We start from the raw sequence: 27,553 nt of genomic DNA, 5'->3' as shown, positions 1-27,553 counted from the left end.
TTAATATTCCTTTTTTAAATATTTTTTTTCAAAAAGATTCATTGAACATCCGATAGTCAAATCATAGTGTAAAAGTAGATGAGCTGGGTCCTACTCTTTTTGGTCATGTTCTGATGTTTTGTGGTGGAAAACTGAGCAGGTCGTATTTGGCACTTAAAAATTGTCTATTTATTTAATTTAAATGAAAACATGTTGTTTTTTTTTGGGGGGATTAAGTTCAACATAAAGCTCTTTATGACAGAATGTTCAAATGAGGTGAAATCAAAATATTTTCTTCAATCTCTGTGGTAACAAACGGAATAATGATCAGACAGACAGACAGACCCATCCAGGGGAAATTCAGTTTCTCTTTATTATAATGTGGCGGACCTTCTGCCATCGACATTTTGTGGAGGCATCTTCCTTTTTTTAGCAATATATTTTGTGACATTTTCCAATTCAAACAAAACATCAGCAACCATGGAAGGTGTGATATCAATGGTATGCTTAAAAAAATAAAATCACATGATTGTGATCTGTAACAGAGTCAATAACACAAGATAACACAAATAAAAGCACATTCTAGGATGATACTAGGATCCCAAGTTACAGGAAATACATGTGAATTTGTGTAAAGTCGTGGAGCAGTGACATCTGGAAAAAAGTAAATGTATCAACTACATGGAGTAGCTATTTCATTGACCAAGGCATGTTTCTACAAAGACCAAATCAACCACTGTACTCTCGTCGTTGGACAGGTCAGTTGGAGACACCGACAGTGGGCTGCTTTTGTATCTGTGTTATGAACAGACCTGGGTTCAAGAACTATTCAAAATAATTCTAAATATTTTAGCTGTGCTTGATTGAGCTTGCCTGTTGCAATCAGTAGAAAATCCCTAAATGTTAAATTTAAAATAATAATAAAAATACAAAATAATAAAAAAACTGCCCACCTGGCACTCTTAAGCAGCCTTAAGCAAACGCTGAAAAGTATCTGAAGGATTTCGAATAGTATTCGAACCCAGGTCTGGTTTCGATTGCATGTTGCACGGCGGCATCAGTAGTCAGGACCTTAGACCGCTTTCCCCTCCAGTTTTTTAACGACTCCTCTCCCTCCCAGCTTATCGATGAAGACAGAGCTGTCTTTGGCGTCTGACATGTCGTTCACCTGCCACTCAAACTTCAGACCTGTGAAACACACGAGAACACAGCCAGTCAGTCATTTCAATTATTATTATTTTTTTTTAAAGAAATGGGGCAGTCCCAATCCTCACATATTTTAGTTAGTTTATTGGAGCTGAAAAAAAAAAAGAAAAGTAGATTGTGCTGAAATAGGCAGGTTTCAAACCCCATGCTGCAGTTCTGGAGGACCTGGCGTAGCATGCTAGACCACCCTAGGTCACTAGTCTACAATTTATGTCATTCATCAGGCTCATGAGCGCTAGAATCCGCAGTTGAAACAATAACAAAGTGGACAACCCTTCTCTGTTTTGGTAAAAAGCTGATGGATGGATGGGCCTGGAGAAATGGAACCACTCTAATTCATAGACAGCACTATGTATGCAAGGACTGACCATCCATGATATAAAAATGATAGTTTTATCCATGTTATGAGTCTATACAGTATCTGTTTACATTTATGTTGTTTACAAACATTGGAGTAAAACAATCTTATATTTTGGGTTCTGATGAGGTACGATCAGGGGCGTGTCCAGGGTGTGGCCCAGGGTGGCCAGTCCCTGTCCCCCTGAAATCTGATTGGCCACCCCAGTGCCCCCCCCCCCCTAGAAATTCTGAGATCTGATAGGTAGTCTCTGAATAGGCACGTATCGACAGCAAGACGCAATCTGGCCGGAGAAAGCACCCAAGCTAGCGCAACAGCACCTCTCTGTCTCAGTATGTGTAGACCATGTATCTGATGCTGTCTGGACAGTGAAACAGCACCTCTCTGTCTCAGTATGTGTAGACCATGTATCTGATGCTGTCTGGACAGTGAAACAGCACCTCTCTGTCTCAGTATGTGTAGACCATGTATCTGATGCTGTCTGGACAGTGAAACAGCATCTCTCTGATGCTGTCTGGACAGTGAAACAGCACCTCTCTGTCTCAGTATGTGTAGACCATGTATCTGATGCTGTCTGGACAGTGAAACAGCACCTCTCTGTTAGTATGAGACCATGATCTGATGCTGTCTGGACAGTGAAACAGCACCTCTCTGTCTCAGTATGTGTAGACCATGTATCTGATGCTGTCTGGACAGTGAAACAGCACCTCTCTGTCTCAGTATGTGTAGACCATGTATCTGATGCTGTCTGGACAGTGAAACAGCACCTCTCTGTCTCAGTATGTGTAGACCGTGTATCTGATGCTGTCTGGACAGTGAAACAGCTCCTCTCTGTCTCAGTATGTGTAGACCATGTATCTGATGCTGTCTGGACAGTGAAACAGCACCTCTCTGTCTCAGTATGTGTAGACCATGTATCTGATGCTGTCTGGACAGTGAAACAGCACTCTCTGTCTCAGTATGTGTAGACCATGTATCTGATGCTGTCTGGACAGTGAAACAGCACCTCTCTGTCTCAGTATGTGTAGACCATGTATCTGATGCTGTCTGGACAGTGAAACAGCACCTCTCTGTCTCAGTATGTGTAGACCATGTATCTGATGCTGTCTGGACAGTGAAACAGCACCTCTCTGTCTCAGTATGTGTAGACCATGTATCTGATGCTGTCTGGACAGTGAAACAGCACCTATCTGTCTCAGTATGTGTAGACCATGTATCTGATGCTGTCTGGTCAGTGAAACAGCTCCTCTCTGTCTCAGTATGTGTAGACCATGTATCTGATGCTGTCTGGACAGTGAAACAGCATCTCTCTGTCTCAGTATGTGTAGACCATGTATCTGATGCTGTCTGGACAGTGAAACAGCACCTCTCTGTCTCAGTATGTGTAGACCATGTATCTGATGCTGTCTGGACAGTGAAACAGCACCTCTCTGTCTCAGTATGTGTAGACCATGTATCTGATGCTGTCTGGACAGTGAAACAGCACCTCTCTGTCTCAGTATGTGTAGACCATGTATCTGATGCTCTCTGGACAGTGAAACAGCATCTCTCTGATGCTGTCTGGACAGTGAAACAGCTCCTCTCTGTCTCAGTATGTGTAGACCATGTATCTGATGCTGTCTGGACAGTGAAACAGCACCTCTCTGTCTCAGTATGTGTAGACCATGTATCTGATGCTGTCTGGACAGTGAAACAGCTCCTCTCTGTCTCAGTATGTGTAGACCATGTATCTGATGCTGTCTGGACAGTGAAACAGCACCTCTCGTTCAGAGAGACCATTATCTGATGCTGTCTGGACAGTGAAACAGCATCTCTCTGTCTCAGTATGTGTAGACAGCATGTATCTGATGCTGTCTGGACAGTGAAACAGCACCTCTCTCTCAGTATGTGTAGACCATGTATCTGATGCTGTCTGGACAGTGAAACAGACTCTCGCAGGGTATCTGATGCTGTCTGGACAGTGAAACAGCATCTCTCTGATGCTGTCTGGACAGTGAAACAGCTCCTCTCTGTCTCAGTATGTGTAGACCATGTATCTGATGCTGTCTGGACAGTGAAACAGCTCCTCTCTGTCTCAGTATGTGTAGACCATGTATCTGATGCTGTCTGGACAGTGAAACAGCACCTCTCTGTCTCAGTATGTGTAGACCATGTATCTGATGCTGTCTGGACAGTGAAACAGCATCTCTCTGTCTCAGTATGTGTAGACCATGTATCTGATGCTGTCTGGACAGTGAAACAGCTCCTCTCTGTCTCAGTATGTGTAGACCATGTATCTGATGCTGTCTGGACAGTGAAACAGCACCTCTCTGTCTCAGTATGTGTAGACCATGTATCTGATGCTGTCTGGACAGTGAAACAGCATCTCTGATGCTGTCTGGACAGTGAAACAGCATCTCTCTCTGTCTCAGTAGTGAGACAGCATGTATCTGATGCTGTCTGGACAGTGAAACAGCACCTCTCTGTCTCAGTATGTGTAGACCATGTATCTGATGCTGTCTGGACAGTGAAACAGCATCTCTCTGATGCTGTCTGGACAGTGAAACAGCATCCTCTTCTGTCTGGACAGTGGTAGACCATGTCTCTGATGCTGTCAGGACAGTGAAACAGCACCTCTCTGTCTCAGTATGTGTAGACCATGTATCTGATGCTGTCTGGACAGTGAAACAGCACCTCTCTGTCTCAGTATGTGTAGACCATGTATCTGATGCTGTCTGGACAGTGAAACAGCACCTCTGTCTCAGTATGTGTAGACCCTGTAACTGATGCTGTCAGGACAGTGAAACAGCACCTCTCTGTCTCAGTATGTGTAGACCATGTATCTGATGCTGTCTGGACAGTGAAACAGCATCTCTCTGTCTCAGTATGTGTAGACCATGTATCTGATGCTGTCTGGACAGTGAAACAGCACCTCTCTGTCTCAGTATGTGTAGACCATGTATCTGATGCTGTCTGGACAGTGAAACAGCACCTCTCTGTCTCAGTATGTGTAGATCATGTATCTGATGTTTACACATACTGAGACAGAGAGGAGCTGTTTGCCACGCTCGGATGCTTCTCTGGTGAAATGGATTCAGCCTCTAGTGAATTGAATGAAAATTATGAAACACGGATGAGAAATAATTGTATAAGTTAGTTTTTTTTTTTTATTGTAAAATATTTTTTGGGGAAGCCTGGTTTCCCTTGGCATCCATGAATACACACTACTTTGTAGACTGATGGTGTTTGAATAGATGTCCCTTTCTATTGAAATGGCAGGTGTTCGGAGGCTGGACTTATTTTGGAGTAGACGAACGTGCTCAGGTTACCTACTTAACCTGCTTTCTGAAGTGATTTGTTTGACAATCAGATGAAAACATCATGGGAGTTGTTTTTTGTTCATGACACAGTCAAAGATAATACAGTAAATTAGGCTAGATGTCCTTACCATAAAGCCCATCAAAATGGTGCAAGCGTGTGTAAAACTAGGACGTCCCGTTAAAACCGTAGAGACGTAAAATCCTGACCTTGAACGCAAACACTAATAATACTTTTGGAATTGATTTATGATTCATTTGGACAGGGAAACGTACCAAACCTTAAGTTGAAGCGTTTAATGCGTTGAACCATCATAATTATATTGAAACAAATCCACCTTGTATCGATTAAAATTCCTCATTTTATGGCCCCCCTAAACTGGGTCTGTGCCCCGATCGGGCCGCCTCATCCGCCCCCCCGAGCCGCCTCATCCGCCCCCCCGGGCCGCCTCATTCACCACACCACTGGGTACGACAGTTGAACTCAGCTCATTAGGCATTTCTAAGTTACATTGTTCAAGAGTCAATAGGTCTGACCTTGTACCACTGCACATGGACTCGGTACTGGTAACCCGTGTATATAGCCCGGTTATCATCGACTAGGTAACCCGTGTATATAGCCAGGTTATCATTATCTACTCGGTAACCCGTGTATATAGCCAGGTTATCATTATCTACTAGGTACTGGTAACCCGTGTATATAGCCAGGTTATCATCTACTAGGTACTGGTAACCCGTGTATATAGCCAGGTTATCATCTACTCGGTACCCCGTGTATATAGCCAGGTTATCATCTACTCGGTACCCCGTGTATATAGCCAGGTTATCATCTACCGTCGGTACTGGTAACCCGTGTATATAGCCAGGTTATCATCTACTCGGTAACCCGTGTATATAGCCAGGTTATCATCTACTCGGTACCCCGTGTATATAGCCAGGTTATCATCTACTCGGTACCCCGTGTATATAGCCAGGTTATCATCTACTCGGTACCCCGTGTATATAGCCAGGTTATATTACGGTACCCCGTGTATATAGCCAGGTTATCATCTACTCGGTACCCCGTGTATATAGCCAGGTTATTATCGACTAGGTACTGGTAACCCGTGTATATAGCCAGGTTATCATACCGGTACTGGAACCCGTGTATATAGCCAGGTTATCATCTACTCGGTACCCCGTGGATATAGCCAGGTTATTATCTACTCGGTACCCCGTGTATATAGCCAGGTTATCATTACTCATTGTGTATTAATTATTACTTTTATTATTACGTTTTACTTTTCTATTATTTCTCTATTTTCTTTCTCTCTGTATTGGAAACATTTCACTGTTAGTCCGAAGCATGTGATGAATAACATTTGATTTGAATAATGATTCATCTATAAATCCAACTGTGGATTAAAGCTTAAAGTCACGTAATAGAAGGCGTTTGAAAATTAGAGTATTTTATTGGACAAGCCAGTCTCCCTGTTTCAGTCCATTTTCTTCCATCTGATGCTGGAAAGGTTGAAGGTCGACGTCGCCGCCCTTCCAGCCATCACTGATCCACTTTTCATTTTCCATTTGTTTTGTCTTGTCTTCCTACCACACCTGGTTCCAATCCCATCAATTACATGTTGTGTATTTAACCCTCTGTTCCCCCCCATGTCCTTGTCAGAGATTATTTGATTGTATGTGATTGTGCGTGTATTATGTTGATGTGCGACGGGTTTTTGTACCCCACTTTTTTTTGTTATTTTGGACTTTTATATTTTTATTTTTCTTTCAGCATTTATTAAAACAGCATTTATTAAACAACTCCGTTTTATTTTATTTTTAACCAAGTTTGTTCTCCTGCACCTGACTTCCCTGCCACCAACACGCACCCATTACACTTACCTTGGAACTTTGCTTTAATGTATTGCTTTGAGCTGGCGTATTTCATTTTCTTTTTGATAGTTGAGTGTTCTGGAGCCCTGTAATTAATAAACAGAAGAATACTACATTTAGAAAGTGTTACAAACATTTTGCCTTGAGTCAATTAATAACAAATCCTCTCTCTACACACACACACACTCCATTCAATATGGCTGCCATGGTAACGTTATTCATGTAATTCTAACTCTATGGTCCAACCTACCTACTATGATCTATAGTCCACCTTCCTTGCTCTCCCAGGAACAAGTCGTACTGGGTTAATTATTGTAATCTATTTATTCAAACTCTTTTAACCTATATGTTATTCTCACTTTTTAGCCAACCTACCACATGAGGAAGACCAGGTCCTAAGGGTTAGTGTTAGTTATTACAAGTCTAGTTATTCTAACTCTACGGTCCAACCTACCACATGATGAAGACCAGGTCCTCTTTGGGGCTGTCCTTGCTCTCCCAGGAACAGTCATACAGGGCATAGCGGCAGTCATCCGTCGGCATCATGTTAACGATCTTCCTGAATACGTCCTCCTCCCCGTTCAGGTCCTTGACCTTAATTGATTGGTAATTGATTAATTGATAAATTATATAGAGCTTTTTTCCCCAGATGTTCACGTTACTAACCCTAACCCCAGTTATAATAGTAAGAAAGTTTGGACATTGCGGTTTCTGCATTTTGATACATTAACATGACACTACATAATTATATGGCAGTCACGTTAGCTCCCAATTACATTATACAGAATGTTCTGATTTTTAAACAACGCTACGTGTAACTGAATGTCTAGGATTAGAACAAAGTAGCTATTACTTGCCATCATTGGATAAAATTAATGCTTAAAAAAAAGGCAAGGCGCTAACATGGCGCCCATTCTACAAGTTGCCCGAACTCTCCGATTGCTTACAAAATGTCACCCTATTTCCTACGGGGGGGGGGCGGCAGGTAGCCTGGTGGGTAGGAGCGCTGGGCCAGTAACCCCAAGGTTGCTGGATCGAATCCCCCGAGCTGACAAGGTCAAAACCTGTCGTTCTGCCCCTGAGCAAGGCAGTTAACCCCCTGTTCCCCGGGCGCCGAAGACGTGGATGTGTTGATTAAGGCAGCCCTCTGCACCTCTCTGATTCAGAAGGGGTTGGGTTAAATGCGGAAGACACATTTCAGTTGAATGCATTTAGTTGTACAACTGACTAGGTCCCCCCCCCTTTCCTATATAGTTCACTACTTTTGACCGGAGATTTTTTTAATGAGATTTAGGATGTAGCCCCAAAATTCTTTCTGCGATTCCTCGCATCCTACCTCCTTGACTCCATCTCAGTAATATGAGGGTGGAGGGGAGGTCCCTCCCCTTGGACCTTGTTCTCCAATTCATTTTGAGAACGAAGCGAGGAGAGAGGATGCAAGGAATCGAGGAAATAGGAATTGAAAAAGGGCTTAAAAATGCCTAAATACTTGGTCCTCTGAATCTCAGTTGGTACAGAATGGCGCTTGCAACACCAGGATAAGAGGACTTTGGATAAAAGTGTCTGCTAAATGTCCTATATTATTAACTGATAATTATATACTATTATATATGCAGCTTCTGACCTTCAGGCATTTGTCCTCGTCCACGATGATACATTTCCCGTCGTCGCTGATCTTGAAGAGCACCAGCTTCAGCTGCTCCTGCTTGTCAGCCCCCTGGAGGCGAACTCTGATCTTGTCAAACGTGAGGACGACGTCATCATGAACCGCTATTCCAGAGGCCTGGTCACAAAGGAGAGAAGAAGAATACAATGGTCACAAAGGAGAGAAGAAGAATACAATGGTCACAAAGGAGAGAAGAAGAATTAGAAGAATACAATGGTCACAAAGGAGAGAAGAAGAATTAGAAGAATTCAACGGTCAAAAAGGAGAGAAGAAGAAGAATCCAACCTTGTGGTCAGACAGTTGTACTAAGCTCCTTAGAAATATATAATCTTGAAGAATCAATTAGAATATAAAGTAATTGAAATAACCATTGTTTGAACAGCAGGAAATCTTAATTTCCAAATTAGGACCTTGTAACCTTACAGATGTATTTACATGCAGGGATTGACATTAAAAAGGGTTGACCGGGGCAACTGAACTCAGCAGTCGGGCAAGTGAGCCTGCTATGTGGTTGCCCAATTGTGCGGGTGAAATGTATTCCTGAAAACAACCAAACTGCAAAGAATTCCATCCGCCGGATCTTTGTGCTTCCTTACCATTTACAGTAAGTGAACGACTGACAAGTTTGGCAATGTGTGTGTGTGTGTAATTAGCTATTTTCATATTTTTTTTGTGCAAGTGACCATAATCTTTGGAACACCCAAAAAAAACTCCTGACTATTGATGGGAAGTTCAGCTCTTTTAACTGACTCTGATCTTTGACTCATTTTGTTCATTTTGAGTCAGTAATGCCTAACGGTGAAAGATTAACTGAAAACTGGAGAGTCATGATTCTACAAGCCTCTTGTTTACATGGTCGTTTAGGAGGCTTATTGGAGCCGTCATTTGTGACTGAGACTTGTAAAAAATATGCTTTAAAAAAAAACAAATGTACATGTGTTGATCGCTAGGCATACAAATACGATTATTTCTTTAAACATTTTAAACGAGGTCTAGTTGTGGCCACAGCCGACTAGATTCTGAACGACTCTTTGCTCGACTGCCACGAGGGTGATAAGTACAGTCGTTTGAGGAACTACAGCCCCCCCCCCCCCTAAAAACGATTCGCTCTCGGGTTCAAGTTTGTTGAGCAGCGAGTCTGAGTTTCTGTTTTAGTTCTACAAAGCGGTGTCCATCATAACATTCAATAATCAATTCATTTCATTAATTTTTTTGCACCATGCGATGATCAATGAACAGTTCTAAACATGTTTCGTCTCTGTGCTCATGATCGATTTCCCTGTATGCAGTTGATGGTCGGAGGAGCCGCTGAGCCAGAGGATTAATGTATTAATCCTACTGTAGGACTCATTTGCGGCCAGCACTAGCAGGTCAAACTAACGACTAAAATGAACGGGTCACTCAGAAAATCATGACTCTCGAATCAGTAAAAAAAAAATAAAAGTCATTCAAAAAAGAACGAATCGTTCGCAAAACAGCATAAATGATATGTAAAGAAACGTCCTCTCACTGTCGACTGCGTTTATTTTCAGCAAACTTAACATGAGTAAATATTTGTATGAACAAGATTCAACAACTGAGACATAAACTGAACAAGTTCCACAGACATGTGACTGACAGAAATGGAATGTTGTGTCCCTGAACAAAGGGGGGGGTCAAAATCAAAAGTAACAGTCAGTATCTGGTGTGGCCACCAGCTGCATTAAGTACTGCAGTGCATCTCCTCCTAATGGACTGCAACAGATTTGCCAGTTCTTGCTCAGAGATGTTACCCCACTCTTCCACCAAGGCACCTGCAACCGTCTGGGGGGGGGGGGGGAAATGGCCCTCACCCTCCGATCAAACAGGTCCCAGACGTGCTCAATGGGATTGAGATCCGAGATCCGAGCTCTTCGCTGGTCATGGCAGAACACTGATATTCCTGTCTTGCAGGAAATCACGCACAGAACGAGCAGTATGGCTGGTGGCATTGTCATGCTGGAGGGTCACGTCAGGATGAGCCTGCAGGAAGGGTACCACATGAGGGAGGAGGATGTCTTCCCTGTAACGCACAGCGTTGAGATTGCCTGCAATGACAACAAGCTCAGTCCGATGATGCTGTGACACACCGCCCCAGACCATGACGGACCCTCCACCTCCAAATCGATCCCGCTCCAGAGTACAGGCCTCGGTGTAACGCTCATTCCTTCGACGATAAAAGCGAATCCGACCATCGCCCCTGGTGAGACAAAACCGCGACTCGTCAGTGAAGAGCACTTTTTGCCAGTCCTGGCTGGTCCAGCGACGTTGGGTTTGTGCCCATAGGTGACGTTGTTGCCGGTGATGTCTGGTGAGGACCTGCCTTACAACAGGCCTACAAGCCCTCAGTCCAGCCTCTCTCAGCCTATTGCGGACAGTCTGAGCACTGATGGAGGGATTGTGCGTTCCTGGTGTAACTCGGGCAGTTGTTGTTGCCATCCTGTACCTGTCCCGCAGGTGTGATGTTCAGATGTCTTAGGCGTCTCACAGTACGGACATTGCAATTTATTGCCCTGGCCACATCTGCAGTCCTCATGCCTCCTTGCAGCATGCCTAAGGCACGTTCACGCAGATGAGCAGGGACCCTGGGCATCTTTCTTTTGGTGTTTTTCAGAGTCAGTAGAAAGGCCTCTTTAGTGTCCTAAGTTTTCATAACTGTGACCTTAATTGCCTACCGTCTGTAAGCTGTTGGTGTCTTAACGGCCGTTCCACAGGTGCATGTTCATTAATTGTTTATAGTTCATTGAACAAGCATGGTAAACAGTGTTTAAACCCTTTACAATGAAGATATGTGAAGTTATTTTGATTTTTAGGAATTAACAAGCCACTGTTGTAGTCGAGTCACTAAACCTTGAGTCTGAGTCTAGTCCCAAGTCTCCTGTGCTCGAATCCGAGTCAAGTCCCTATGGCTGAAGTCCAAGTGCTCAAGTCTGAGTCACTGGGTCTGAGTTTAAACAAAATATACCACATTAATATTGGTTTATGTGCACAAAGCAAAAACAAATGATTCAGTTTTTTTGTTGTTAACATATTTGGTATTTTGGTTACTGCTGTTTTTTTGCTTTGCTTGTAGCTCATCTGTTAGATTCGTGCCAGGATTTGGTAGAAGAAATCTGCCCAGCAACAATGTCCTCCCGCTTGCTATTTTCCGCTTTCCCTATGCCCAAGGCTATAAATTCCTACCTGGCGGGTGAGCAGAGTTTGCCATTCAAGATGCGACTTGCATCTCTGGTGGGTAGCCTGAACTCATAGGACCGGTATAAGCCCTTGGCAGGCCATCTAGTCATGAGTTAATTTGAAAAGACAGTTGCAAGGAGTTTCTCTAATCTCAAAATCGGCATACCACTTCACAGCTAACCACAGCCAGCCAGAGGCTGTAAGCTGTTTTGTTGTCCCTTTATAGCAATAAATGCCACTCTCTAAATCGTCTCACCCACTTGAAGAAGTGTTGATCACTATGTACAGCGGCACCTCTTAAAAAAAAACACAGAAGAAGCCGAAAAGCCTCAACAGGGATGTTATCATTGTTCCCATCCACCAACTAGTCTTCAAACCTGTTTAATACTCGATAGGTTTTCCAGTAACTTCTGGAAAAGAAAACGTAACACCTAGACCAGTTTAATTGTTTGTATTTATCTTCATATATACAGTCATTGGAACAGTATTTATATTTATCACCACGGAACCTTTTGAAATACCGAACAATACACGGTACCCATTCAGTTGATATAGATAGATGGAGCACCAATTCACTAGCCTGGATTTTTGAATTATGCATGGAGAGACTAGGGTCCGTGCAATCCTGAATCCTTGGGATGTCCCTACTCCATAGCTTAGCTAGCTATTTTCTTTATTTTTTTCAAACCAATGCTTTTGAACATTTCTCGTTTTTTTTGTTCTCATCTGTTCATGCACCTGATTTGAATGTAAATGTTTGCTCAAGTAAGTAACATTAAGTAGTTTTAGTTGTGTAACGTGAACATCAACGAGGACAATAATGCAAGCTAACTAGTTAGCCTAGCTAGTTAATGTTACTTGGCTAGCTTGCTAATGGTTTGATGGTTTGCTAACGTTAGCTAGCTATCCAGCTAGAACTTGGCTATTGCTAGCTAGCTAGCTAGCTAGCTAAATGGTAAATGCTGTTAAGTTGGCTAGTTTGCTATCTGATTGTGACCTTGCTAGCCGAGTTACTTAGCTAGCTAGCTTATGTTTGATGCTAAAATTGGCTAGCTAGCAACATTGACTAACGTTATAGCTATTTACATACAGAGGAGAAAAAAAGCCCTGTCTTTATTCATGTGCTAATCTGGAGTCTTTCAATTATTTTATTTAACCTTTATTTAACTAGGCAAGTCATTTAAGAACAAATTCTTATTTACAATGGACGGCCAAACCCAAATCAGGATGACGCTGGGCCAACTGTGCGCCACCCAATGGGACTCCCAATCACGGGCAGTTATGATACAGCCCGGAATCAAACCAGGGTCTGTAGTGACACCTCTAGCACTGCAGATGGAGTGCCTTAGACTGCTGCAGTGCCACTCGGGAGCCCCTAATTAGGGCAATGGCCAGTCCCAGCCTTGTATTCACCACAGCACCATGTGGATGTATGTACCGTTATATTCACTTTGCCCAGATAAGACTATCCGCTCCAATAGATTAACCCTGGGCTCACTGCTCAACACTTACCAGTTTACCAGACCAATGCAATAGTTATGTTACCTTACTGCACTACCAATGTACAGTATATTAAAAATAAATAAAAAAAACTGTTAAGTGAGAAGTAGGCATTGGTCTGGACCCGAAGAATAAAGGAAATTCACATAAGTACCACAATGCCTATTCCACCCGCCAAGGTTGTCTAGCACACAGCTTTGACCTACTACAGTAACTATGTTGGTCTATTGCACTTCAAACAATGTGTAGGCAGGTTGCTTAGGATTCAAACCTTCTCAAAACTGCCTCATTTAAACTCTTAGAGGAGGTGCTTCCACAATGTGATTTTTCTTTGTTCTGCATACAAGATAAAGTATTGGATTCCTCACTCACAACACCGATCCCATCCCATTACCTTTTCCAGCTGTTTTTATTATTTGAAAATAAAGCTTTGCTTTTATACTTACAAGACCATGCTTGATGGAGCTGTTTAGTGTTGTTGTAATGTGGTGCCTGCCTGTAATCCAAGTCATTGAGAGCAAAATATATTTTTTTTTGGGGGGGGTCAGTAGGTGTCCATCACCAGGGGTGTCAACACAGCCACTCATGTATAGAGGTCTATAGAGCCTGTCTCCATCCCTGATTTCTAAAACCGTTAAACTTACCGGTGTAGTACTGACATAAGCTCAGAAACACTTGTTTTGAAAACATGGTCCCGTTTTATCAATTGCCGTGCTGATCAATATGGGCAGTTCATGACCTCTGTCAAATGAATGTCACTTAAAGTTCTGTCTATCGCCCCCCCACACACACACACACACACACACACACACACACACACACACACACACACACACACAATAATACTGACATTCTATGCTGCTACGGCACTGAACTTATTGCTCTGCAGATCACCATCTGACTGCTGAGGCAAGTCCTTCCCACTGCGAGCTAGTCAACAGAACCCTCACTGCTCTGCAAACCCAGTGCTGCTAATATTCTGCTTACCATAGTAGCCCATCCAGTCTAAGTGCAAATAGTCCAAGTCACCAATGACACAAGTTGTGGCGCAGCTCATCAATGTGGGAAGAGAACAGTTAGAGCCCGTTGGGTTCAAGATGAGAGTCGGCCAGCTGGGGTTAAGGGTCAGGTTATCACACAGGACTAGAATGAGTAGAACAGGCTTCCCTATTCAAGTCAATGATGCCATAATGGACTGGCAGCCATTTTGAGTGCACCAAAGCAAAGCGGGAAGTAAAAGCAGTTATAGTATTTATATGGGTGGTCTGGGTAAAGGCCGCAACGGCAGTTTCAGCTTAGTCACATCAAAAACACTCAGCGTTTGACGATCTCATCATTTATGTGATAGTTCATTCATTGCCAGGTGATTGATTAAAGTCAAATTGTTAAATTCAGATTACATTTTTTGCAGGCTTTAATATCACTCCATATCAAGGCATAGCCTTACGTAGCCCTATTAGCTCTACGTAGCCCTATTAGCTCTACGTAGCCCTATTAGCTCTACGTAGCCCTATTAGCTCTACGTAGCCCTATTAGCTCTACGTAGCCCTATTAGCTCTACGTAGCCCTAGAAAGACTCACCTGAACAGGACTGACCTGAAAACAGAGGCAGTCTCTCAATCCTGAACAGGACTGACCTGAAAACCAGAGGCCGTCTCTCTCACCTGGACAGGACTGACCTGAATGCATTTAGCTGAGGAAGCTGCACCCACATGGGGCAGACATAGCCTAGGGGGAAAAGATAAACATTTCCCAAACAAGTTTGTCAGCTGAAACTGTTGTATAAACAATTTTCCAGAATGAAGATGGTAAAAGCTCTAAAAAAGGTATAATGTTATAACGTTATAGATTTAAATTCATTTTTGTTTCATCAGACCAGAGGACATTTCTCCAAAAAGTCCAATCTTTGTCCCCATGTGCAGTTGCAAACCGTAGTCTGGCTTTTTTTTTTATGGCGGTTTTGGAGCAGTGGCTTCTTCCTTGCTGAGCGGCCTTTCAGGTTATGTCGATATAGGACTTGTTTTACTGTGGATGTAGATACTTTTGTACCCGTTTCCTCCAGCATCTTCACAAGGTCCTTTGCTGTTGATCTGGGATTGATTTGCACTTTTCGCACCAAAGTACATTCATCTCTAGGAGACAGAACGCGTCTCCTTCCTGAGCGGTATGACGGCTGCGTGGTCCCATGGTGTTTATACTTGCGTACTATTGTTTGTACAGATGAACGTGGTACCTTCAGGCGTTTGGAAATTGCTCCCAAGGATGAACCAGACTTGTGGAGGTCCACAATTTCTTTCTGAGGTCTTGGCTGATTTATTTTTATTTTCCCATGATGTCAAGCAAAGAGGCACTGAGTTTAAAGGTAGGCCTTGAAAAACATCCACAGGTACACCTCCAATTGACTCAAATGATGTCAATTTGCCTATCAGAAGCTTCTAAAGCCATGACATAATTATCTGGAACTTTCCAAGCTGTTTGAAAGGCTAGACGTCCTGCTAGCGGGACAACTTCCGGTGAAACTGGAGGGCGCGGCAATTCAAATAAATAATCATAAAAATGATGGATATTACACATTTAGGTACATATAAGTGTCTTATATCGGCTGAAAGCTTAAATTCTTGTTAATCTAACTGCACTGACCGATTTACAGTAGCTATTACAGCGAAAGCATGCCATGCGACTGTTTGAGGACGCCACACATCAAAATATTTTTCCACCTGCACAGGTTTCATAAATTCACAAAAAGCAATTAAACATTTACTTACTTTTTGAAAATATTCCTTTGTTTCGTCATCCAAAGGGTCCCAGCTATAACATGTAGTGTCGTTTTGTTAGATAAAGTCAGTTTAGTTGGCGCCATTGATTTGATTAATCCACTCGTTCAACTTGCAGAGAAAGGAATCCGAACATCTACCGCTAAACTTTGTTTCAACAAGTAAAAATACGTTTCTATTCACTCCTCAGACACCCTAAAATGTAATCAAACTATAATATTTCTTACAGAAAGAAATATGTTCAATAGAAAACTGATTTTAGCAGGTGCATCTTGTCTTCATCGCGTGCCCAAACACAAATTTCCAAGACTGTGTCCCTGTACAAAAACTCAGATTTCTAATTCGTTTTGGAAGTTACAAGCCTGAAACCTTGAACATAGACTGCTGACACCCTGTGGAAGCCATAGGAATTGCATCCTGGGAGCTAGAATTCAGAATGCCCCTATACTTTCCATTGTAAGAGCATGGCCTCTCAAAAAAGAAACATTTCTGGTTGCTTTTTCTTCTACCATATCTATTGTGTTATAGTCTCCTACATCATTTTAACATTTCTACAAACTTCTAAGTGTTTTCTATCCAATGGTACCAATTGTATGCATATCCTGGCTTCAGGGCCTGAACAACAGGCAGTCTACCCTGGGCACGTCAGTCAGGCGGAAATTGAGAAAAAAGGCGCCCTAAACTTCTGCCCCACTGGAATTGTGACACAGTGAATTATAAGTGAAATAATCTGTCTGTAAACAATTGTTGGAAAAATGACTTGTGTCATGCACAAAGTAGATGTCCTAACCGACTTGCCAAAACTATAGTTTGTTAACAAGAAATTTGTGGAGCGGTTGAAAAACAAGTTTTAATGACTCAAACCTAAGTGTACGTAAACTTCCGACTTCAACTGTACATGGAGTATAGTGAGAGAGAGAGAGAGATGATTGGAGTATAGAGAGAAATACATGGCGTATAGAGAGAGAAACTATTATTGGTCCCATGTTAACAAAGAGTCTCAGCGTAGGTGAGCTGATCTTGGATCGGGTCCCCGGGTCAACACATTGATGAACTAAAAGGCCAATCAGCACGCTTTGTGAATACAGGCCCTGATCTTTGTGAATACAGGCCCTGATCTTTGTGAATACAGGCCCTGATCTTTGTGAATACAGGCCCTGATCTTTGTGAATACAGGCCCTGATCTTTGTGAATACAGGCCCTGATCTTTCTCAGTAACTTTTCTTAGTCTCTCTCTTGGCATACATAGTTTCCTTGTGAGTGGTCTAGGCCTCTGTCGGCCACATTCCTGGAGACAGTAAGGAACAAGTCAGCACTAGTCGTAGAACCGCCCTGGTGATGCCAAAACACTCAGGAGGGCGCTGGTTGTATAACTAATGTCACCCTATTCCCTATGTAGTGCACTACTTTAGACCAGGGCACATAGAACCCTATTCCCTATATAGTGCACTACTTTAGCCCGAGGCACATAGAACCCTATTCCTTATGTCGTGCACTACTTTAGACCAGGGCACATAGAACCCTATTCCCTATGTAGTGCACTACTTTAGACCAGGTCACATAGAACCCTATTCCCTATATAGTGCACTACTTTAAACCAGGGCACATAGAACCCTATTCCCTATATAGTGCACTACTTTTTTGGCAGTTCGAATGCCCCCTAAACTTTTTATATTCCTTACTTACAGAAGAATCCAAAACATATTGTAAGACAAAAAAAACTTTCATCCGAATGGCAAGAGTACGCAACAAAAACGTTTGCTCTTTAATGAAGATGGCGAAAGTAACTGTGGACGTTGTGAATGCCAAAAGAGCCAAAGATTCAGGATATATTCCCACTGAGGTTTACAATTATCAGTGTGGTAAATATTGGACTGGAGAGAGAGAGTTATACTATCCATTTGATAAGTTATTTTTAAAACCGTTTCTCTCAGTTTCATAACATAAGACATATTTTCCTAACCTCTAACCCTACAATATATAGTAATACTGAGAATATGTTGGCTTAGGAAGCGCCATCGATGCAACAAAAAAAAAACATCCAGTACTCACCATTTTACACTGCTGTGAAGAAAGTAGACAGGAGAAGGACGAGGATAGGTGTATCCAGCGCTTTTTGGTCGGGAAAGAAAAAGCAGGTAGAAAAACAGGGAGGTTGGATTGCAGCGGTACACACCCGTCAGCTTCCTGTTTCCTTCTGACGGCAAACGTAGCCCGAGGCTAGGCCAGTTTCCTGTAAAAACAGGTATATTAAATTGGTAAGAACACTAGAAGGCTCAATGCAACACAATTTATAAACACTAACTTATCACAATGCTAATAAAGTCATACAAGTTACCTGACTATGTACACTGAACAAAAGAATATAAAAACACAACATGCAACATTTTCAAAAGGTTTTATAAAAGAGGAAATCAGTCAATTGAAAATATATTCTTTAGGCCCTAATCTATGAATATCATGACTGGGAATACAGATATGTATCTGTTGGTCACTGATACCTTAAATAAAAAGGTAGGGGACGTGGATCAGAAAACTAGTCAGTATCTGGTGTGACCACCATTTGCCTGATGCAGCGCGACACTTCTCCTTCACATAGAGTTGATCAGGCTGTTGGCTGTGGCCTGTGGAATGTTGTCCCACTCCACTTCAATGGCTGTGAGAAGTTGCTGGATATTGGAACTAGAACACACTGTTTTACACGTCGATCCAGAGCATCCCAAACATGCTCAATGGGTGACATGTCTGGTGAGTATGCAGGCCATTGAAGAACTGGGGCATTTTCAGCTTCCAGGAATTGTGTACAGATCCTTGTGACATGGGGCCGTGCATCGTCATGCTGAAACATGAGGTGATGGAGGAGGATGAAAGGCACGACAATGGGGCCTCAGGATCTCATCACAGTATCTCTGTGCATTCAAATTACCATCGATAACATGCAATTGTGTTTGTTGTCTGTAGCCCTGTCCAAACCATAACACCACCACCACGAGGCACTCTGTTCACAACATTGACATCAGCAAACCCCTCGCCCACACGACGCCTTACTTTACACCGTCAGTGTGCTGGCAGTGCGTTCATATTTCACCTGAAGCACCTGAAGTGGATGTGGATGGATTAAACAAATCAAAATAGATTTTAGATTTTTCAAAGTAGCCAGCTTTTGCCTTGATGACAGCTTTGCACACTTGTGGCATTCTCTCAACCAGCTTCACCTGGAATGCTTTTCCAACAGTCTTGAAGGAGTTCCCACATATGCTGAGCACTTGTTGGCTGCTTTTCCTTCAACTCTCTGCGGTCCAACTCATCCCAATTGGGTGGAGGTTGAGTGATTGTGGAGGCCAGGTCATCTGATGCAGCACTCCACTCTCCTTCTTGGTCAAATAGCCCTTACACAGCCTGGAGGGGTGTTGGGTCATTGTCCTGTTGAAAAACAAATGATAGTCCCACTAAGCGCAAACAAGATGGAATTGGGGCTGCAGAATGCTGTGGTAGCCATGCTGGTTAAGCGCGCCTTGAATTCTAAATAAATCACAGACAGTGTCACCAGCAAAGCACCATCACACCTCCTCCTCCATGCTTCACGGTGGGAACCACACATGCGGAGATCATCCGTTCATCTACTTAGCGACTCACAAAGACACGGCGGTTGGAACCAAAAATATCAAATTTGGAATCATCACACCAAAAGGACAGATTTACACCGGTCTAATGTCCACTGCTCGTGTTTCTTGGCCCAAGCAAGTCTCTTCTTCTTATTGATGTCCTTTAGTAGTGGTTTCTTTGCAGCAATTTGACCATGAAGGCCTGATTCATGCAGTCTCGTCTGAACAGTTGATGTTGAGATGTGTCTGTTACTTGAACTCTGTGAAGCATTTATTTGGGCTGCAATCTGAGGTGCAGTTAACTTTAATGAACTTATTCTCTGCAGCAGAGGTAACTCTGGGTCTTCCTTTCCTGTGGCGGTCCTCATGAGAGGCAGTTTCATCATAGCGCTTGAAGGTTCTTGTAACTGCACTTGTAGAAACTAAAAGTTTTTGAAATTTTCTGGGTTTCTCTTTGCTTATTGGAGCTGTTCTTGCCATAATATGGACTTGGTCTTTTACCAAATAGGGCTATCTTCTGTATACCACCCCTACCATGTCACAACACAACTGATTGGCTCAGACGCATTAAGAAGGAAAGAAATTCCACAAATTAACTTTTAACAAGGCACACCTGTTAATTGAAATGCATTCCAGGTGACTACCTCATGAAGCTGGTTGAGAGGATGCCAAGAGTGTGCAAAGCTGTCAAGGAAAAAAAAGGTGGCTACTTTGATGAATCTAAAATATATTTTGATTTGTTTAACACTTTTTTGGGGGTTACTACCTGATTCCATATTGTGTTATTTCATTTCATTGTTTAGATGTCTTCAATATTATTCAACAATGTAGAAAATAGTACAAATAAAAGAAAAACCCTGGAATGGGTAGGTGTGTCCAAACGTTTGACTGGTACTGCATCACCTACCAGAAATGGTGATATCTTTGAGTCTATAACATAAAGTGCATTCGGAAAGTATTCTACCCCCTTCACTTTTTCTACATTTTGTTACGTTACAGCATGATTCTAAAACGGATTTAAAAAAAATATATATATTCACTCATCAATCTACATTCAATACCCCATAATGACAAAGTGAAAACTTTGTACACATCTATATCACCTACCAGGAGTAATGTTATCTTCTGTGTCTGATTGGCTGCGTCCCAAATGGCACCCTATTTCCTACACCTATACACCCTATGGACCCTGGTCAACAGTAGTGCACTATATATAGAGCTAGTTTGCTGTAAACGGCGGGGGCGGAGCTAGTTTGCCGTAAACGGTGGGGGTGTAGTTAGTCTGATGACGAGGACGTGTTAGAACCTGTTCTGTCAGGAGGAATGTGAGCCTGTATGTACAGTCCTGGGGGAAGGTGAGAGAGAGCGAGGGGAAGGTGAGAGAGAGAGAGAGAGAGAGAGAGAGAGAGAGAGAGAGAGAGAGAGAGAGAGAGAGAGAGAGAGAGAGAGAGAGAGAGAGAGAGAGAGAGAGAGAGAGAGAGAGAGAGAGAGAGAGAGAGAGAGAGAGAGAGAGAAAGAAAGAAAGAAAGAAAGAGAGAAAGAAAGAAAGAGAGAAAGAAAGAGAGAAAGAAAGAAAGAGAGAAAGAAAGAGAGAGAGAGATGGCACAGAGAGAGATGTGGCCTGACCTGGTTAGAGAAGGGGGAGAGGGGAGACTGAGAAAAAGAGGGGTGGGGGATAGAGGAGGTGGGGGATAGAGGGGGTGGGGGATAGAGGAGGTGCTTAACGGCCCCTCTATCTACTTGTGTTGACTTTTTTATTAGACCACTCGCAGACCAGCTCCCCTCCTCCTAAAGGACACCAGCAGTATGATCTCAGAACAGCTCCCCTCCTCCTAAAGGACACCAGCAGTATGATCTCAGAACAGCTCCCCTCCTCCTAAAGGACACCAGCAGTATGGTCTCAGAACAGCTCCCCTCCTCCTAAAGGACACCAGCAGTATGATCTCAGAACAGCTCCCCTCCTCCTAAAGGACACCAGCAGTATGATCTCAGAACAGCTCCCCTCCTCCTAAAGGACACCAGCAGTATGATCTCAGAACAGCTCCCCTCCTCCTAAAGGACACCAGCAGTATGATCTCAGAACAGCTCCACTCCTCCTAAAGGACACCAGCAGTATGATCTCAGAACAGCTCCCCTCCTCCTAAAGGACACCAGCAGATATCTCAGAACAGCTCCCCTCCTCCTAAAGGACACCAGCAGTATGATCTCAGAACAGCTCCCCTCCTCCTAAAGGACACCAGCAGTATGATCTCAGAACAGCTCCCCTCCTCCTAAAGGACACCAGCAGTATGATCTCAGAACAGCTCCCCTCCTCCTAAAGGACACCAGCAGTATGATCTCAGAACAGCTCCCCTCCTCCTAAAGGACACCAGCAGTATGATCTCAGACCAGCTCCCCTCCTCCTAAAGGACACCAGCAGTATGATCTCAGAACAGCTCCCCTCCTCCTAAAGGACACCAGCAGTATGATCTCAGAACAGCTCCCCTCCTCCTAAAGGACACCAGCAGTATGATCTCAGACCAGCTCCCCTCCTCCTAAAGGACACCAGCAGTATGATCTCAGAACAGCTCCCCTCCTCCTAAAGGACACCAGCAGTATGATCTCAGACCAGCTCCCCTCCTCCTAAAGGACACCAGCAGTATGATCTCAGAACAGCTCCCCTCCTCCTAAAGGACACCAGCAGTTATCTCAGAACAGCTCCCCTCCTCCTAAATGACACCAGCAGTATGATCTCAGAACAGCTCCCCTCCTCCTAAAGGACACCAGCAGTATGATCTCAGAACAGCTCCCCTCCTCCTAAAGGACACCAGCAGTATGATCTCAGAACAGCTCCCCTCCTCCTAAAGGACACCAGCAGTATGGTCTCAGACCAGCTCCCCTCCTCCTAAAGGACACCAGCAGTATGATCTCAGACCAGCTCCACTCCTCCTAAAGGACACCAGCAGTATGATCTCAGAACAGCTCCCCTCCTCCTAAAGGACACCAGCAGTATGATCTCAGAACAGCTCCCCTCCTCCTAAAGGACACCAGCAGTATGATCTCAGAACAGCTCCCCTCCTCCTAAAGGACACAAGCAGTATGATCTCAGACCAGCTCCCCTCCTCCTAAAGGACACCAGCAGTATGATCTCAGAACAGCTCCCCTCCTCCTAAAGGACACCAGCAGTATGATCTCAGAACAGCTCCCCTCCTCCTAAAGGACACCAGCAGTATGATCTCAGAACAGCTCCCCTCCTCCTAAAGGACACCAGCAGTATGGTCTCAGACCAGCTCCCCTCCTCCTAAAGGACACCAGCAGTATGATCTCAGAACAGCTCCCCTCCTCCTAAAGGACACCAGCAGTATGATCTCAGAACAGCTCCCCTCCTCCTAAAGGACACCAGCAGTATGATCTCAGAACAGCTCCCCTCCTCCTAAAGGACACCAGCAGTATGATCTCAGAACAGCTCCCCTCCTCCTAAAGGACACCAGCAGTATGATCTCAGAACAGCTCCCCTCCTCCTAAAGGACACCAGCAGTATGATCTCAGAACAGCTCCACTCCTAAAGGACACCAGCAGTATGATCTCAGAACAGCTCCCCTCCTCCTAAAGGACACCAGCAGTATGATCTTAGAACAGCTCCTCCTCCTAAAGGACACCAGCAGTATGATCTCAGAACAGCTCCCCTCCTAAAGGACACCAGCAGTATGATCTCAGAACAGCTCCCCTCCTCCTAAAGGACACCAGCAGTATGATCTCAGAACAGCTCCCCTCCTCCTAAAGGACACCAGCAGTATGATCTCAGAACAGCTCCCCTCCTCCTAAAGGACACCAGCAGTATGATCTCAGAACAGCTCCCCTCCTCCTAAAGGACACCAGCAGTATGATCTCAGAACAGCTCCCCTCCTCCTAAAGGACACCAGCAGTATGATCTCAGAACAGCTCCCCTCCTCCTAAAGGACACCAGCAGTATGATCTCAGACCAGCTCCACTCCTCCTAAAGGACACCAGCAGTATGGTCTCAGAACAGCTCCCCTCCTCCTAAAGGACACCAGCAGTATGGTCTCAGAACAGCTCCCCTCCTCCTAAAGGACACCAGCAGTATGATCTCAGAACAGCTCCCCTCCTCCTAAAGGACACCAGCAGTATGATCTCAGAACAGCTCCCCTCCTAAAGGACACCAGCAGTATGGTCTCAGAACAGCTCCCCTCCTCCTAAAGGACACCAGCAGTATGATCTCAGAACAGCTCCCCTCCTCCTAAAGGACACCAGCAGTATGATCTCAGAACAGCTCCCCTCCTCCTAAAGGACACCAGCAGTATGATCTCAGAACAGCTCCCCTCCTCCTAAAGGACACCAGCAGTATGATCTCAGACCAGCTCCCCTCCTCCTAAAGGACACCAGCAGTATGATCTCAGAACAGCTCCCTTCCTCCTAAAGGACACCAGCAGTATGATCTCAGAACAGCTCCCCTCCTCCTAAAGGACACCAGCAGTATGATCTCAGAACAGCTCCCCTCCTCCTAAAGGACACCAGCAGTATGACCTCAGAACAGCTCCCCTCCTCCTAAAGGACACCAGCAGTATGATCTCAGAACAGCTCCCCTCCTAAAGGACACCAGCAGTATGATCTCAGAACAGCTCCCCTCCTCCTAAAGGACACCAGCAGTATGATCTCAGAACAGCTCCCCTCCTCCTAAAGGACACCAGCAGTATGACCTCAGAACAGCTCCCCTCCTCCTAAAGGACACCAGCAGTATGATCTCAGAACAGCTCCCCTCCTCCTAAAGGACACCAGCAGTATGATCTCAGACCAGCTCCCCTCCTCCTAAAGGACACCAGCAGTATGACCTCAGAACAGCTCCCCTCCTAAAGGACACCAGCAGTATGATCTCAGAACAGCTCCCCTCCTCCTAAAGGACACCAGCAGTATGATCTCAGAACAGCTCCCCTCCTCCTAAAGGACACCAGCAGTATGATCTCAGAACAGCTCCCCTCCTCCTAAAGGACACCAGCAGTATGATCTCAGAACAGTTCCCCCTCCTAAAGGACATCAGCAGTATGATCTCAGAACAGCTCCCCTCCTCCTAAAGGACACCAGCAGTATGATCTCAGAACAGCTCCCCTCCTCCTAAAGGACACCAGCAGTATGATCTCAGAACAGCTCCCCTCCTCCTAAAGGACACCAGCAGTATGACCTCAGAACAGCTCCCCTCCTCCTAAAGGACACCAGCAGTATGATCTCAGAACAGCTCCCCTCCTCCTAAAGGACACCAGCAGTATGATCTCAGACCAGCTCCCCTCCTCCTAAAGGACACCAGCAGTATGATCTCAGACCAGCTCCCCTCCTCCTAAAGGACACCAGCAGTATGATCTCAGAACAGCTCCCCTCCTCCTAAAGGACACCAGCAGTATGATCTCAGAACAGCTCCCCTCCTCCTAAAGGACACCAGCAGTATGATCTCAGACCAGCTCCCCTCCTCCTAAAGGACACCAGCAGTATGATCTCAGAACAGCTCCCCTCCTCCTAAAGGACACCAGCAGTATGATCTCAGAACAGCTCCCCTCCTCCTAAAGGACACCAGCAGTATGATCTCAGAACAGTTCCCCTCCTCCTAAAGGACACCAGCAGTATGATCTCAGAACAGCTCCCCTCCTCCTAAAGGACACCAGCAGTATGATCTCAGAACAGCTCCCCTCCTCCTAAAGGACACCAGCAGTATGATCTCAGAACAGCTCCCCTCCTCCTAAAGGACACCAGCAGTATGGTCTCAGACCAGCTCCCCTCCTCCTAAAGGACACCAGCAGTATGATCTCAGAACAGCTCCCCTCCTCCTAAAGGACACCAGCAGTATGGTCTCAGAACAGCTCCCCTCCTCCTAAAGGACACCAGCAGTATGGCCTCACTGAATCTCTCGATCGTCTCCCTGAGAACACCTTGTTAGTTACTTTTGATGTTTGGAGTCGTTATACACAAATATTCCACATGAGGGCGGTATTGAAGCCATGGGACATTTTCTTCTGCAACGTGACCCTAATGAACTACCTTCCAGTGCCTGCATTATAACATTGGCTGAAATAGTTCTCACACATAACTATTTCATGTTTGTACATGATTTCTTTATTCAGACGAAGGGTACTGCTGTGGGATCCCCCATGGCTCCCTAACTATGCTGATTTGTATGTGGGTTACATGGAGAAACAATCCATTTTCAATCCTCTCAACAATGTTTTCTTGCCTTACATCATGATTTGGAGACGGTATATTGATGATATTATTGTGGAGGGGTGATGCAGAACTGCTTCAGGCGTTCCATGCTTTTCTTAACTCCCGTTCTGAACATTTGAGATTTACTCTCTGATACACGTCAAATCAGTTTTCTGGATCTTCTGATCTTGTGTGAAGATAATGTTCTCTACACTGATCGTAACAGGAAACCCACTGATCGTAACAGGAAACCCACTGATCGTAACAGGAAACCCACTGATCGTAACAGGAAACCCACTGATCGTAACAGGAAACCCACTGATCGTAACAGGAAACCCACTGATCGTAACAGGAAACCCACTGATCGTAACAGGAAACCCACTGATCGTAACAGGAAACCCACTGATCGTAACAGGAAACCCACTGATCGTAACAGGAAACCCACTGATCGTAACAGTTTGTTGAGGGCTGATAGTTGTCACCCACTTGCCTTGAAAAATAGTTTGACCTACAGCCAATTCTGTCAAATCAAAAGAATTTGCAAAAAAAAACTAAAAGTCAGATTTTGACAGAAATATGGCTGAGACGCAGAGCAAGTTCAAGGAGAGGGGGGGGGGGTACAAAAATGATCAGATTAATATTGCCATTGATATAATTCAAAACATGACCTTTTTCCAAGGTCAGTCTCGCAAAAAAAAAGACGCATTCGTGCGTTTTAACCTCTCGCTATTCAAAGCGCTCTGAACAAGGGAATCGTTCACAAACATCGGCACATTCTAAGATCCGTTGATAGTCTCGGTAATGTGTTTTTCGGACCATCCCCTGGTCGTATTCTCGCGGGGCAGAAATCTCAGAGACCAATTGGTACACTCGGATTTATCACCCCCAAGATATTCCTGAACAACGAAGGTGAACGGAAAAAAAAAAATGTGGGTAAAACAAAGCGTGAATTAAAAGCATCTCGGAGCATCGTAGCACCATTAGGTGGTAAAACTCGACTTACCCAGTTGCGGCCCACTTTTTGGAAGCAAACCACTCGATTTCGTCTCTGCGTTATATTGGCATCGAACACGTCACCCTCCCATAGGAGAGGGGGTGACCTTGATAATTTATTGTTAAAACGAGAGGCTGCCTGGATCTTTAGTTTAAAGACCCTTGCTCCCTTCGGCCTCAACATAGACTTCGATCTGAAGCCGTTCTTGTGATAATTGTGACTTTGCCAATTGTAATTGTTTGTAAGCTTGTGTAGTCTAAAATGTATCTATGATCGCATGCTATCCATTCGTTTTTTTTTGTATGTTCTTTGTATGCCATTTTTTATATTTGAATTAACCAATGATATTAGGCCACACTTGGCCATGATTACAGTCTTTTGAGTTCAAGACAGGTGGGAACTCTGGGGGGGGGGAAGACTAAACTCACGAACTCAGGCCTCTTTCTAGAGCTCCGACCTGAAGATCAATGACGTCATGATTCAACCTCGTGTCCCGTCCCGTCCCCCCTGAGTTCCCAGTTGTCTTGAAAGCACCATAAATCCAGAGAATGCCAGACTTCGATGAAAAAAAGTTTGATGACAAAATTTGCCTACAAGGACTGCCGCACCACCATCCTGTTCAAGTGAGCACAAAAATGTCTTGTATCCTGCTTGTTACGAACCCCTTTGACCCTGCAAACTAGGGGGGGGGGACGGAAACGAGACCCATAACATATCTCATACAAATCAGGAACAGCTAGCTAACAAACCAATAAAATACAGCGGGTGGACCGCCCAGTTCTAACTAGGGTATTTAGACGCTGTTTTCCTACGGGTAATGTAGGGCCCAAGGGCAACTTGGCTTGGTATCCCCTTTTCCCACCAACAAACAAACAGCCATACACCACAACAATACATACTCACATGATAACGGAAAATGTGA

The 27,553-nt window shown here is 44.3% G+C and overlaps 1 protein-coding gene across 2 annotated transcripts; it reads right to left on the bottom strand.

Moving 5' to 3' along the window:
* Positions 1–327: 327 nt before the first annotated feature.
* LOC106589988 (cofilin-2) lies at positions 328–27,553 on the bottom strand. Of its 2 annotated transcripts, none has more exons than XM_045710279.1 (6): positions 27,535–27,553; positions 17,899–18,079; positions 8,336–8,494; positions 7,166–7,305; positions 6,721–6,797; positions 328–1,167 (listed from the first exon to the last, which is right to left on the bottom strand). In XM_045710279.1, the coding sequence occupies exons 2-6, from the start codon at positions 17,899–17,901 to the stop codon at positions 1,052–1,054; spliced, it is 495 nt and encodes a 164-aa protein (XP_045566235.1). In that variant the 5' UTR covers positions 17,902–18,079; positions 27,535–27,553; the 3' UTR covers positions 328–1,051. The 2 variants fall into 2 exon arrangements, with proteins under 2 accessions (XP_045566235.1, XP_045566236.1); XM_045710280.1 differs by lacking the exon at positions 27,535–27,553 and adding an exon at positions 20,559–20,577.

This window comes from Salmo salar, chromosome ssa28 (genome assembly GCF_905237065.1).
Source record: "Salmo salar chromosome ssa28, Ssal_v3.1, whole genome shotgun sequence".
Taxonomy (NCBI): Eukaryota; Metazoa; Chordata; class Actinopteri; order Salmoniformes; family Salmonidae; genus Salmo; species Salmo salar.
The sequence above is the reverse complement of the archived record's forward strand: the minus strand, read 5'-3'. Positions and strand labels throughout refer to the sequence as shown.

Coding starts and splice junctions, on each gene's coding strand:
- LOC106589988 (XM_045710279.1), bottom strand. Junction 7,306..8,335: donor ACGAGGACAAATGCCTGAAG/GTCAGAAGCTGC, acceptor CAATCAATTAAG/GTCAAGGACCTGAACGGGGA. Junction 6,798..7,165: donor GACCTGGTCTTCATCATGTG/GTAGGTTGGACC, acceptor TATTAATTACAG/GGCTCCAGAACACTCAACTA.